The sequence below is a fragment of the Delphinus delphis genome, chromosome 1 (genome assembly GCF_949987515.2).
Source record: "Delphinus delphis chromosome 1, mDelDel1.2, whole genome shotgun sequence".
In the NCBI taxonomy this organism is placed as follows: Eukaryota; Metazoa; Chordata; class Mammalia; order Artiodactyla; family Delphinidae; genus Delphinus; species Delphinus delphis.
Genome location: NC_082683.1, coordinates 64044296 through 64060367, shown reverse-complemented (window position 1 = coordinate 64060367; position 16072 = coordinate 64044296). Strand labels below are relative to the sequence as shown.

Genomic DNA, 16072 nt, shown 5'->3' with positions numbered 1-16072 from the left:
TTGAAGTATGAATTTATGTCCACAAATTTTAACACTGTCTGCCAAAGAGTTTACTTTGCCTTGAGCTATTTACTGGTGATTTTTATTCACGATTATAATTTATGAACAATTATATACATTTTGAGGTGCTAATTTTATACGGCATATGATAAAAAATGTTTGGAGTCCATTGATCTAAGTATAGACTTCATTTCTTTGATATCTATTATTAGGTATTCTCATCTCTTCAGTATGCAATAATACAGAGGACATGGTCCTTTTCTTTTTATTTTTCTGTGTAAAATAGCTGACACATTAGGTCTCTATTAAATGCTTATTGAAATAGAAGTTCAACAATAATAATTAGCTTTTATTAAGTATTTACTATGTGTTAGTATTTTGCTGCATGTCATACTGCATATGATTTGTCCTTTTTAAAACTGTAAACCACCCAATGAAATAGGTAATTCTATTTGCTCCATTTCAGAGAGACAGTGGGAGAGAGTAACTTGCCTGAAGATGAACACTATTAAGTCTTAAAACTGAGATATGAACATGAATAGTGTAGCTTTTAAGCTAACAGTATTTATTAAGGTACATTATTATAACAATAAATATCAAGTATTATTTGTACTAATGTTTGGGTACTCATTAATTTCTCAAGAGTATTTATCAAGGATCTTTTACAGGTCCTATACACTGAGGAATCAGAAAGAAAAAGACTCACTACCAAATTCGAATTTCACAGTCCAACATGTGAAATATAGAAATAAACAAATAATTACAAGTGCTGTAATAAAAAAGAATGTGAATGTGTAACTGAAACCCAAAAGATAGTACAGTAAAATCTGAGAGTTCAAGAAAGCTCAAGAAGACTCAGTTTACCTTGGTTTTAAATAAATAATACTTTCCTATCAGGAAAATAAATTAAAAAGTATTTAAGCAGAAGAAATAACAAGAATAAAAACACTGAAGTATGAAAGTGCTTAATCTAAAGAATGCAGTAATCTAGAACAGTGCTTTTCAAACTTTAGCCTGCAAACCTGCTTTCTGGGATTAAAAAAAAAAAGCAAATTCTGGTTGAATAGGGAGTGAGATTCTTCATTCCTAAAAATCTCTCATTTGAGGCAGATGCAGCTGATTCTCTGGCCACAATTTGAGTTGCAAGACTTGAACTGTGATCCTCAACATGTAGCCTTAGACTGCTTGCATCAAAACTGCCTTGACTCTTTGATAAAAAATTTATATTCTCAGCCTATCCTAGATGTACCAAATTAGATTGGTGTGAGATGGAGAGGGAAATATTCATTTTAAGCCTGTAGTTACCATATGATTCTCATGCACATTAAATTTGAAAACCATTAGGTTTGGAAGTTCAGAGTCTGCACAAAAAGAGTCTGGAAAGTAAATTCAGCAAAACTGTGAACTAAGGGATCTTGAATATCTAATTTAGGAGTTTGAATTTTATTAGACAGGCAATGGGTGACCATAGAAAGTTTTAAATGAACATTGACATTGTAGATTTGTGTCTTATGCAGATCACTTTAGAAGCAATCTAAAAATATATGGGATCATAACAGGATAACTTGTATGGATTTTCCCTACTGACAACTGAAATCTATAAAGTGGAACAAAATATATGACACAACTATTCTCAGGCAATGAAGAACATGAAGAAAGAACTGTGATCTTGGGAGAAGGGAAAGATACAAAGTAAGTCCCCACAATACTCCGTGATTGCCCTAGCCTTCTGCCTGAGAAAAAAAATTCAACACCTTTAAGGGAAGATGACATAATGAAGATTTCCTGTAACAAATAATATATAATGTCTAACATGCAATAAAAATTGATAAGTAAAGAAACCAGAAAATGTAACATGTAGTCAAAAGGAAAAGCATTCAATAGAACAAACACTAAGGTAATCCAGATGTTAGAAACAACAGATAAGGCACTTAAAGTAGTCACTAATGATAGGTTCAAGAATTTAAATGAAAATATGGAAAAATAAATGAACAGATGAGTAATCATAGCAGAGAAGAAATTATATTTTAACAGTAAGTGGAAATTCTGGAACTGAAAAATACATCTGAAATGAATAACTCTTAGTAGATTAGAATCAGATGGAAGATGGCAGAGAAATGGTGTTGAAACTGAATTCAAATAAACAGAAATAATCAAATTTTGAAAACAGAAAGGGGATTGAAAAAAATGAACAGAGACTTGGTAATATTTGGAAGATTATCAAACAATCTAACATACATATTTGAAAAAATAATGGTCAAAATTTCTGAATTTGATGAAAACGAATTTACAGATTTAAGAAACTCAATGTTCAAAAAGCATTGTACACAGGAAATCATACATAGGATCATTATAACCAATCTGCTGAAAACCAAAGATATTTTCTCTTCTCTTACTTTCTTTAAAAGATATTAATGCTTAACAGAAAAATTCTAACAACGTATTGGAGATTATACATGTATAGATGTAAGGTATACGGTAACAATAGTATAAAGAATAAAGATTGAGTGGAACTATATCATTGGAAGGGTCTTACATTTAAAGTGAAGTAGGCCAATATTAACAAAAATACCTGTGATATGTTAAGGATCCATAGTGTAATCACTAGAGTCATCAGTTAAAAAATAATGCATAGTACTTTTTTCTCTTTAAATGACATTGTTAAGAAAATGAAAAGGCAAGCCTAGAATGGGAGAAATTTTTTGCAAAAAATATATCCAACAAAGAATCTGTATCCAGAATATATAAAAGTCTGTTACAATTCAAGAAAACAATAAAGCAAATTTAAAAATGGGAAAAAGTGTTCAACAGACACTATACCAAAAAAAATTTGGTGACAAGCAAATGAAAATCTATTCAATTTCATTAGTCACTGGGGCAATTCAATATATTCATAATGAGATACGAATACACACCTAATAGAATGGCTAAGATAAAATATACTGACCATATGAAGTGTTGGCAAAGATGTGGAACAACTACAATTCTAATACATTACTGATGGGATGGAAAATGATGTAGCTAGTTTGGTAAGGAGTTCGGCATTTTCTTATTAAAATTAAAAATGCACTTATGATATGACCCAGCAATTTCACTCCTAGATATTGCCCAAGAGAAATAAAAACATAGTTCAAACAAAGATTTGTACAAGAACGTTAATAGCAAATTTATTTATAATAGTCAAGATGTAAAGACAACCACCAACAAATCCTTCAACAGATGGATAGTTAAATAAACTGTGGTATATCCTTATAAGGGAATACAACTTTCCAATAAAAGAAATGAATTACTAAACACACAACAACAGCATTATGATAAGTGGGAGAAACCATATATAAAAGAAAACAAACTGAATAGATTGCATTCATATAAAATTCTAGAAAGGGGAAAACTATAGGGATAGAACAGACATCAGTGGTTTCCAGAGGTCAGGTGACATGGAGGAGGGAATTGATTGCATAAAGGTATGAGGGAACTTTTGTGTATGATAGAAAAGTGTTATATCATGATAGCAATGATGGTACATGAATATATATATTTTCAAAAGTCATCAACTTGTACACTTAAAATTGTGAATTTTATTGTGTATAAATTATACCTCAATAAATTTGACCCCTTAAAAAAACCCAACCAGGGCTTCCCTGGTGGCGCAGTGGTTGAGAGTCCGCCTGTCGATGCAGGGGACATGGATTCGTGCCCCGGTCTGGGAAGATCCCACATGCCGCGGAGCGGCTGGGCCTGTGAGCCATGGCCGCTAAGCCTGCCCGTCCGGAGCCTGTGCTCTGCAACGGGAGAGGCCACAACAGTGAGAGGCCCGCGTACCGAAGAAAAAAAAAAAGTCAAGATGTTGCTAGAAAGCAGAGATGCCCTCATTTGTGAAAAATACTCAGGTCTGAGGCAGGCCCAGCATTCGGGGGTGTGTAATTGAATGTGGCCAATAAAACGATTTGAAAATCACATTATTCATTTTGTGAGTATTAACAATAAAGTTCAATTGCAATATTTCTAAAAATCCAAAGAACTGTATAAAAATAATTGTTCTGTATGCATCAAAAATACTAAGATCAAGAAAGGCAAGGAAAGGCAGAGAAACTCCTTCAGTTTAAAGGAGACTACAGAGACAAGAAAACTAAAAATATATGACTCTGGATTGAATGCTAAACAACAAAAAAATAAACAGCTATAAATGACAGTATTGGGATAACTGACCACATTTGCATTTTGGGTATAGATTAGATAAAGAACATAGTATCAATGTCACATTTTCTGATTTTGATAATTGTACTGTGAATATGTAAGTTAATTTCCTTTTTCTTAGGAAATAAAGATAAAAGTATTTAGTAGCTATAGGGAATGTTGTCTTTACTTTCAAATGATTCTGAAAAAAAATAGAGTGATGATGGAGATGGGACAAAATATAAACAATTAATAAATCTGGATAAAGTGTATATAGGAGTTTCTTGTAATAGTCTGGAAATTATTTTGTTTAAAATAATACTGGGCTTCCCTGGTGGCACAGTGGTTGAGAGTCCGCCTGCCGATGCAGGGGATACGGGTTCGTGTGCCGGTCTGGGAAGATCCCACATGCCGCGGAGCGGCTGGGCCCGTGAGCTATGGCCGCTGAGCCTGTGTGTCCGGAGCCTGTACTCCGCAGCGGGAGAGGCCACAACAGTGAGAGACCCGCGTACAGAAAAAAAAAAAAAAAGCGTACAGGGAAAAAAAAAAAAAAAAAACTAAAATAAGAATTAAAATATATGGGGGAAGAGAATCACAGCCCAAAATGAATCAGATGCCTACTGCAGTCGTCCAGGGAAGGTATAATTAGAACTATATTTAATACAATAGTAGTATGAATGGCTACTTTATATTGTTTCTATGTTTAAAGTGGAATGGTAAAGTTAATTTGTTTTTATCTTTGTTAAGAAATAAGTAATCATGCATTCTGTTATGGCGTCTTAAGAATCTTTGCCTACCTTGTGTCCTAAGATTCTAAATTTGTTTAAATTTGTTATATAAAAGTTATAGTCCATATATCCTTCTGTAAAATATAAGAAAACAGAATAACTAGAGCAAAGAGAACTCTAAAAATGGAAATTTAGGTTTGATAAACAGAGGTGGAAGAACTATATTTTCTTAAGATTGTAGTCTTAGATCATTCAGAACCCATTTGTGTGGCTGTGTCATGCTAAATCTTGGGAAAATGAACTAATACAGAGAGAATATCCCAGACAGTCAAATTCAGAATTCATGGTTTCACAATACCACCTTGACTATCCACCACCAGCTTCCTATTCCTTGAAGCTCTTCTACTTTAACCTCCTGCCATTCAGCAAAAAGGCCGGTGTCAGACTCTATTTCCTACACCCTGAACTCAGTCTCCATTCAAGTTTTGTAGGATGATTAGTAGGTATTAAAGACAATTTAGCACTTACTGACACTTTTTCCCAGAAGGAATCGGACAAATTGACTAGGCATTGATGGGGCCGGAAAAAGGATGAGCATTAGAGCATTTGCATGGTGAATCACAGGAATATGTGAATGTGAATCATGGGAAAATATGGCTCTCTTCCCCCACAGTGATAAACTCTCTAAAGGTTGGGGGAGGGTTGCAAAGTGAAAGTGATCCAGATACAAGCAAAGGGCTGTCCCCAGCCCCCGCCTCTGCCACCACCACACCTGCACATACAAAACTGAAATAAAATCCTGTCACAGACTCACATGACATTGAGAAAGAACAAAATATTTTGCAATATAACAGTAAGACTCAACTGTACTTGATTCTAATCATTATCCTAACATTTACTGGATAACTAACTTTAATCTTCAGTTTTCTTTTCAGTAAAATAAGGACTAATATGAAACTCACCAAGTTATTTTAATGACAGAAGAAATAATGTATATAAAACCTAGAGTGATATTTAGCTCATAATAAGTACAGAGTAAGTTGAAACTTACTACAATCAGAAAATGAACATTTATATTTAATTTATATGTTACATAAATTCATATTTATGACAATCTCAAGGATCTGTCCCAACACTAAGTATCCCAGCCTTTCCAATCCACTTCTATATTTACTTTATGATCAGGTACTGAGATTATGTTGGAACCAAGGATTAATGTAAGGAAAAAAACAACTGAAGCAAAAGTAGGAGAAATAAAAGAAAGATGATAAAGAGAACCCTAGAGGTATATTTTTATTAAGGAAAACATGCAGAAAAATGCAGCTTCAATGTGCTTCTTTCATCCTCAAATGCAGCCTCATCTTCTGCACAGAGGCAGCTTGGTCTCCTTGTAAGGAGCTCTGGCAAGAGAACCAGATTGCCAAGTCTTAAATTCTGGCTAACAACTAGCTATCCATGTAACCCTGGAGATAATAATAGTATTCATTCTCAGGGTTCTTGTGAAAATTAAATGAGATAAACACAGAAAGCAATAAAAAAAGAATGTGTTTTGATGATATCTGCTCAACAAAGAGTTAGCTAGAAGTTTATCCAGTAATGTAATTCTGTGGTCACTCTGCATATTTTCCATGATCACTAATTTGCAAAAAAAAAAAAGCCTACAGATACACATCATCTTTGGTTCTAATACAAAACTTTTGTACCTTGTAAACTGCCAAATGCAAGGCTGTAAATCCATTTCTTGTCAGTCGAGATGGGCGGAGACCTTTTAACATAAGGGTTCTAATATGTGACTTGTTGCCTTAGAGAAAAAATGAAAAAAGTTAAATTGTGGGGATAGACTAAGTGACTTAAAAATCTCTCTTTAACTTAATGATAAATATCACACTGATGTATGAAAATGTCAGACTGCTGTTCTGGAGGCCATTTGTAAAGTTTTCTGTTAATTGACAGCCTTAGTAGTGAACATTTCTACATTTATAAAACTTTGTATCAGTGCTGTATATTTTAATGCATTTGTGTTACATTTTTTATTTGGTGCTCTCCTCATCATGTTTTAAACCATAAAAACATGAAAAAATTCACCCTAGTAAACTATTTGTGAAAAAGCTTAGATAGAAATCTAGCTGTGCAGGATTCATCAGAACATCATTAGCAATGGAGATTATTTAGATCAGAGAAATCTGGAGAAAATGCCTAAGGTTGGGAAGGCGTGTTTAAATTTGGGAAGAAGATCTGTTAAGTAGGGTCTGTTTGGGAGGAGTGGTTAAGGGATATGTTTAGTATCAATACTATATATTAGTGTTCTCTTAAAAACTGAGTTCAAAGGACACTAGTTTGGATTAACAAAAAACTATTCATTCACTAATTCAGTAAGTTTACTGAGTACCTACTATAAGCCAGGCACCATCCTAGGTGCTTGGGATATATTAATGAACCAAACATAACAAGATATGAGCGGAATTAAACTCTTAGTCTTCACTTTGATCAGTCTTCACTTCGGGATTTTATCTTTGGCATTTATTACCTTCCACATATCTTACTACAGACTGTGAAGCAACTGCTTGATGATATTTTGGGAAATGCTTTAAGTGCTTCTCAATTTAACCTTATCCATGACTGCCATGCCCGATACTGAAACATACTTTTTTCCCCCAAGCAAATTTGATTCAAGGTAGGAGCGCAATAAAACTTAAATTCAGAGCTAAATCAATTGTAATATCTGCCTGGTAGTTAGTTACTTCTTCAGCTAAAGGTTATCAGGGTTCTAGGGGCAAAGCAAAAGAGGAAATCGGGTATGAATAGAATTCTCTTGCAGACTATTAATCAGTTCAAATCACTGACCATATAAACATATAGCCAGCTTATAAAGTATTGAGTTCCAAGCACTCACCTCCACAAATGCAACATAAATGAAGTAGAGACAGACCATTTTCTGTGCGGTAATTTAAATTGACTTTACCGAAGGCATCATCAGAACTGAAAAAAATATTTTACAGACGATTACAAATTTCAGCTTTTAGTTTATCATTTTTCATTTGAAAAATTATAATAGGGAATCCTGTTACTACAAATTCAGAAATATATCTTTTCTAGGATTCTTTTGTACCTAGAGAAAAGAATTTTGAGTATACCTCTAGATGAATAATAACTAAAATCATGAGAAAATAATATTAAAAGTTTGAGAGACCAAGTTTAAATTAAAGACTATCATACAAGTTCTATGTTCTACATATAATTTGAACTTTTCAGGACACCTTAATGAATTAAAATTTGTGTATAAGTAGAAAACACAGGTATTTGAAAATAAACCCATTTCTCTCACAATCAAAACCTTATATAATATTTAGGGAGAAATTCAAGAAATTCTCTCCAAAAAGAAAAAAAAAAAAGGTATCATTTGATAAGAGACTGGAGAAAGGAATACAGTCCCAATGTATTACAAATTCTGCCTGAAGCAAAGTTTCCTTATACTCTGACTGGGTCAGATTTCACAGATAAAGAAGGTCTAAACTCTGATAAGGTACTATGATACAGTCCCAGGTGGGAAGAGAAGTAGTGTTAGTGATTCAATTAATGAAATCCTTGCCTTTGAACAAAGACCATTGCACCAGGAGGGCCCTAGAGAACCATAGGTAGCCTTTGAAAAAAATGTAAAGCTAAAATTCTCGACCTCTTGAGGTCACTGGTACTGCCAGGACATTTTTCAGTAGAAATGAGATCATATCTTTGGCCTCCCAGGTTAATTTCAAGCTGCCTCCTACCTATTTAAATCTCCAGCAGCTTTAGTGAGATAGCAAAGTCTTTGGTGAATGAGCCTTCCATATCATTTGTAAAGTACTTACACTTGAAAGGTACTATAAATTCAGAACATTATCATCAAGGCACCTAGTTAAGAACTTCAAAAGCTACTGAAATTTTAAAACAGAAAAAGAAAAGGTGCTATTCTCCAGGCTGCTGCTAAAAAGAGAAGCCTCTAATTCCAGGGATTTTGAAGGATTTCAGTGAAATGCTTTAATTAGAAATGGCAAGTCCAGTGGTTTGTTTTCATAGACATGGAAATATTGCAGAACTTTCTCACCCTCTTCACTTTCTTGCTTTCCATATTCAACTTCCCAGTAGCAAAGTCCACAGACATAGTTACTCACATTGAGAAATATACCTCAACTTGCTTTGGAATGTCACACGTTGAAGTACAATGAACACCAAGTCATTTTTACAAATGTTGCTAATATAATATAGCAAGGAGCCCAGGATTTCATGAAAAATAGTTAAGAATTTAACTCACTTCTATCTGCACCTTCCCCAGCTGAATGAACAATGCAAACAAACAAAAAAATCTGATGAAAATACCACTATTTAAAATGTCTACCAAAGGAGCCTAATTGTAAATGGTATAGCTATTTCATGGTATGAACAGAAACTTTACAAAATAATATGGTTCTTGGAAATATGTGGCCTTTGCCTGAGCCAGACATCTGAATTCTCAAAGCCAGGTGTATTATAGATGTCTTGGAGAAATTCAACTAATAGGTACTACTAAATAAAGTACACTCAGCAGCCCAACTTGGAAATGCATTCATAGTTCTCCGTGGTTATGATTTCAAATAGTACAGGTTTTCTGAAGAGCTGAACTCTGCTTTTAAAGCTAGGTAGACTGGATTTCTCTCTTAAAGTTTATAGGAAATTAGTGTCCATAAATAAAAAGGAAAATAAAACTGTAGCTAGCAGTTGAAGATGTTGATTGACAGTGATTCAGAAGCTCTGAGCTGCTTTGGCTTTCCTTCCTTGGTCCTTCCATTATCTAGCAAATGAAATACACAATAAGAACACAAGACAGAAAACAAAGTATTGGAGTGGGGCAGGAGAGGGAAGCCTTCTGTTAAATGTAAAGAACTATACAACCTTCAGCCTAAGAGAAAAAGGGAGAAGGAAGTATTGACACTTTCTTTTGAGCTAACTATAACAAACTGAATGGCAAATACTGAAAGAAGATAAAGCTTGAGAGCGCCTCTGTAGCAATAAACCCTTGAGAAAAATTAGTTTTTCAATGTGTATCTCTAATATTATACAGCAATGATGTTTTAAAAGTGGAAAAAATCATTTCAGCAGTGTAGGTACTTAAATCTTGGGCCTTGTATTCACACCAGGACTGAAATCGTATCCTGTTCCTGTCTTTAAGTAGTGCTTTTTTTTTTCTCTTTTTCTCCAATTTGGGCAAGTTATTTAACCTCCTCAAGTCTCACTTTCTTCAGTTATAAAATTATTAAAATGATTCACATGACATTGTGTTGTGAAGAAAAATGGAATTAAGTGCTTACTATAGTACTTGGTACATGATATGTTATCATTACTATTTTTAGCAAGTTTACTGTGAATGTACAACTCTCCTTTTGTAGTCTAAGTCTTGAGAGAACTTTAGCACAATTTTCAAACCAAGTTTGAACTTCTTTGACCTCTCACATTTCACAACCTGTAAAATTTCCCTATTTTGACCAAGTTGACTGTTGTGACATCTAATACCTATCAGTGATTCAGAGCAACTACTAGAATCACAGTTTTGTAATACAAGTCCAGCAGCATCATTACTATGGGGAAGGCATTTTCAACACTGGAGATATTAAAAGAACAACAAAATCCAAAGGAAAAAATGGTTGTGCTGAAAATCATTTTATGGCGAAGGTAGACTCAATTGCTTTCTTTTTCCAAGTTCTAACTTTGATGGTATATTCAATCAGTCTGGCACGACACCTACTGAACACCCAACTGTGTGCTCCACCTCTGTTCTTAATGCTCATTTCAGGTTGTTTTCAACAGTCTACTTGATAGTAACTGTTCACTAATTCCTGGATCATTTAAGTGCATCAGTCTTGGGAACACGCACAATAGAGAGAATCCTGCAGTTGACCTTAGCATTAGTCCTGATCTCTAATGCTCCAAGCAGCTTTGCAAAGAAAGTAAACACTGAATAAACAGAAAAAATAAGGTGATAAAGTCTATTGCTTTATTTAAAAAAAAAACACTAAATGAATGTATATTGTTTACATAAATAAGACTGAAAGTATGAATTATATTAGAGACTTCTTATTCAACAATCATTCTTTAACTTACTGAATCTTACGCTAGATTTGACCATTCATAAGTAAATCAGTATACAGTCCTAAATAGCTCCTTGTCAAAACTGAGCTGTAGTCTCTTACTTTTATTTTCCTCTTGAATTCTATTTTCCCTGAACTCATGCAACTTCTATTAATGCCAACAAAATGAATAAACAGAGAATAGACTCCCACAGTGTTTGTCAGTTAAGCACAATTTTAATAGTAACATTTTTATCTTAACTTTAATAACTGGAATGTAATTTTTTTTTAATGAGAGTTACTTTGGGGCTATACTTGAATCCTAATTCTCACTTCCTGTTAACTTCTAGTCAAATGTTCCTGTCAAATGTTTGATACATGCAATTAAAATATTCGAGATTTTAAAGCAATCATTCCTAGGGGAGATATTTTCCCTTCTTTTGCCTCTTCTAAAGGAACTGTATGTGTCAAATTGACTGCCAGTTGAACATCACTTATGTATTCTAATATCCTAAGCTCAATTTATTTTTTAATTTTCCCTTACATTTTTTATCACCTGCCATGCCATACTATAACTTAACATATCCTAATGAGTTCACAGTGCTTGCTGGTGCATGAATGAAGTTCCTAATTAAAATGAAGTCACTATATGAATATATTTCTAATAGTAAATTCTGTCCTTCATCATTAAAAATGGTAGTTTTGGGCACAAAGGTTACTTTCTTTCTTGTAGCATAATGAACTCTTTTCTTAGCCTTTACCTTTTATCCAGAAAAGTATGCAGTTTTGTGATCCAATTAAACTTCTCATGACCTCATCCTTTCAAGAGGATATCTGACATGTTCACAAATGGAAACTTATTAAAATGTAACATTTGAACACTTGGCCAAAGCCAAAATATTCAGATAGGTAGAAAAATTTCTTAAATTAATTCATTGGCTGAAATGTAGGTAAAGGCCAAGAAAGTAGAAAGAAGGTAAAAATTTGTTATGGATCATCTAGTTTCCAAAATTGATAATTTAGGTTTCAAATGGCTGGTTGTAACTTCTTGTGCAGTTCTTGATGGCTGCTGCTGATTTTCCCCCAAACAATAAAAACAGAAGAATCATCAATAAGATCTGTTCCCAAGATATATCCCCAAGAAACATCCAGAAACATATTTGTCCAATATCTTCCAGATCAAATCTGCAAACTGACAATATGAAGCATATTCATTCTTTCATTCATACAATAAACAATTATTGAGCTACAGTGGCAGGGTAAGAATAATTAAGGATGATAAAACTGGTACAATAATAATTATTATCTCATAGGGTTATTGTGAGGTTTAAATGGGTTAGATCTTTTAAGACTTTTATAAATACTAGCTGCTATAATAACTTTTATTTCTAAAGCATTGATATTACTTTAACTTTTTTATTGTTTTGCTTTGCATTTGAGAAGGGGGATAGGAAAGTGAAAGGGAAGATAGAGGCAGTATGGAATAGGAGGGAAGAATAGCGGGAGGATAAAAGGGGGAGAGATAGTGAGAGCGAGTGATGTACTAAACTAGAGAGAAAGAGACAGAGACAGGGACAGAAACAGTGTTTGATATCAGGCTGCTTCAAGGTTTTTTACAAGATATTCCTGTAAAACTATTACTTAGCTAGTTTTACCTAGACAAGCAAGAAAAGAAATAGAGAGGTAGACAGTCTTGGGACAATGTGAAGTCTCTGCTTTTTGGTTTGAGGTCTTTTCGTTGTTGTTTTCTGTTTCATTGCTAATTAACACAATGCACTTATCAAACATACCAAATAATCCTTTCACTCAATTTTATTTTTTTTAAGATGGAATTTACTTCCTCAATACTCTACTTAGCACCTTGATAGAGAATTTTACTCTCCTTTGGTAAGGTCAGTCTGTGATGTTTCTGGAGCTATTCATTTTATAATAGCTAATTTTCATAATTGGTTATAGTTCTGAAAAAGTAGGTTTTTGGAAGATATTTCATTTGGATCATAAGTATGGTGGACTGCAGCTGGGCCCAGAGGAACTTTTCAGGGAGAAAATAAGCAGGAAAGTACATCTCAGAAAACTTCCTTCGTTTTTTTTCTTTTTCAGTTCTTCTAAATAGTGCAAGTGCTTTCCCATGGAACAGAGCATCCTCTTGACTACTTTTATTTATTAAACCTAATCAATTTCAAAGTGAGATATTAGCATTATTGACCAAGGTATATCTACTCAATGCCAAAATGAGATTAAAAATGAGAAAAAATAGGGTTTTTCTGATTATGTTGAAAAGTCATAGCACTGAAAAATTATAACTTCTTTGGAATCTCTTCATAGACATATTACAGATTAAGCAGATTAAAAGTAGGCTTGACAATGAAATCAGAAAAACATAGTTCTAAAATTTCTAAAGATTTAAAAACATTGAAACAAAATAATTTAATTGGAAGCCTTTTAAAAGTTGCATGTGGAGACCCATCATGTAAGTGGTTTTCAAAGTTCATGTAAGGGCCCGTGTATCACCAAGGTGTGGGAGTGGGAGTGTAAAATATATTCTTCCACTCCCACATGCAGGGACAGTTCTAGTACACAGGACATAGCAAACTTGTAGAGTGGCACGGGGTAGGTGAAAAGTTTTCAAAGATAATTCTTATCCATAGTTCTTTCCCCTTCCTAGTTTGAGAACTAAGATCATGAAGATCATACATTTTGAAGTGAAGTACAGATGGGTGGAATCCCTGCACAACTGTACAAGTTGTGTAACCTGGCTCAAGCCAGTTTACTTTGATTAGTCTTATTTTCTTCAGGTATAAAATGGCAAGCTCAATACCTACTCCAGAAGGATGTGAACATAAACAATGACGATTAGTTTTTAACTAACATTTTTGAGTGTTTACCATGTGCCAGTCACCGAGCTCAAAGCACCTTACATATATACATTTACAATTACATGAGCTAATGCATATTAAAATACCTAGAAGCATGCCTGGCATATGGTAGGTGCTAAGTTGTTAATTTGTTTTTCTTTCAAGTGCTATACAAATAGCTATTACAAATACATACAAATATAAATAAAGCTAAGTAGACAAAGAAGCTGCCTTTAGTGAACATGTATACTAGTGGTTAGACAGACCTGTAAAATGAATAAAGACAGCACCAGGTAGTAAGTGCTATTATATTGATAAATGTAAAGATCAGAGAGAGCAAAGAGGAGGAAATAACCACACAATATACTCCAGTGTACCACTTCTGTCTTTCCTTCTTCTGCCTTCTCTATTTCCTCATTTGTTCCAGTCTCTCCTCTATTATCTCAACAAATGTTCAAAATTATGAATGAATTCAACTTTATCGTGGAAGATGAAGGAACATTCAATTTCCATTAGCAAGCTCTTTTTTCAAAGCTGCTATAAATTGGCATAAGCAAGATAATGGTTTAGTTCTGTTTGTCTTTTTTAAGTTTAGAACTTATATAGCTCTGTACTATATTGTGGGTGAAAGCTATTCCAGGAGGTTGTGTATTTGAGGTGACATAAGTTTTGCTTTACGATGCAGAAAATCTCTTTTAATGAGTGGAATTAGTATCTACCATGAATGCTATAAAGAAACTTGTCAATAAGTGAAAACAACCAAAAAAGCTGCAAAAAGAAAAACCACAGGCAAATCTATGTTTACACTAGTGATCTATGACTCTAGTATTAAATACTCCTTTTTAGGCACCTTATAGTTTTCCTTCTATCTATATGTTTAGAGGAAGCCTGATGTCAAGCAGCATTACACAGTTGTCCATCACAAAAGTATTTCTTACATCACATAAATCATGAATAAAGATGAGAAAGAAAGATTCTAAGATTTAACACCTAAAATGTCCTAGATACTCGATTAAATGTGATCTCATACAATATAATGTTTAAACTTCCCAACTACTCTGAAAATTTTGGTGTGTAAGCCAATGAGTAAGACAATTTATATTCTCAATATTCCATTCTTTTCTTTCCTTGTCATCCATCATATTATTCTAGAGAAAAGAAAATCCTGAGAACTCTGCCCTAGGCAGGATCGACTTTCTTTCCCTATGATGCTATCTGCCTTGATGGAAGCAGACAAAGCAGAGTGCTCTGGTTCTGGTTGTTTGTTTGTTTGCTCCCTTGACTCTCTGCAGACCATACTAGTTGCCTGCTTTCTGTTTTCATATTCCTCATCCCTTCACCCACATCACCACAGACAGAGTTCTCAGTGCAACTTAGGTATCTTTCTAGAAGTGTAGTTTTCAAACTTTAGCTGAAGTATCATTTTTAGCATGCAAAAGTATTACCTGGGGAGCTTGTTAAAAATTCAGGTCTCTGGAAATCATCCCCAGAGATTCTAATTCATTTGATATGGGGTAGAATCATGGATTCTAAAATTTTTGCAAGAACTGCTGGCTATTTTACTGCGGGAGGTCCTTAGCCCTTGGAGAAACATGATTCTAGGCTGTGGGTAATCCTCTCCTCAGCCTCATTATTATCACTTCTGGCTAATGGGACATTTCTGTAGGTTCTTTAATGGCTTCAGCACCAGGCTACCAGTCTTCCTCTCCTCAAAATGCCCTACCATTATTCTCAGGGAATTTGACATCCATTTTGATGAGCCTTCTAATACTCTAGTCTGAAAATTCTTCAAATACCTCTTGATTACAATCTTTAAAAGTTATACTTCAGATTTTGGCACCATTTTGAATTGTTCTAACATTTTACATTTTTATTTTTGAAAACATCCTCTTGATATAAAAACACTTTATCCTAATTTTCTCACTTCTTAACTTTGAATAAACTATTTGTTACTCTCACTTGGTAATAAAGTCTTCAGTCTTTCAGACTGCCCTTATTTACCCAATCAATCATGATAATAGAAACCTCCAGTTATTCAATGCTTACTGTGCGTTAGTCTCTGTACTCAGCATTTGACATCATTTTTCAAATGTCCTGTAAGGTCGTTATTATTAACCTCATTTTACAGATGAAAATAAGCCTCAAGGAGATTAAGTAATATACCCAAAGATACATTTCTTGTAAATAAAAGAAACTGGATTTAAAACTATGGTTGCAAAATCCTTATGCTGACTGA

General features: G+C 33.9%; 1 protein-coding gene across 1 annotated transcript in view; it reads right to left on the bottom strand.

The window, feature by feature from the left end:
* The window catches only part of TNNI3K (TNNI3 interacting kinase), a 306041-nt gene that overhangs the window by 270109 nt on the left and 19860 nt on the right, over positions 1-16072 (bottom strand). Inside the window, exons 7-8 of the mRNA XM_060023829.1 lie at positions 7798-7883; positions 6608-6705 (exon numbers count right to left, since the gene is read on the bottom strand). Coding sequence (XP_059879812.1) covers positions 6608-6705; positions 7798-7883 — 184 coding nt within the window. The remainder of the gene's footprint in view (positions 1-6607; positions 6706-7797; positions 7884-16072) is intronic.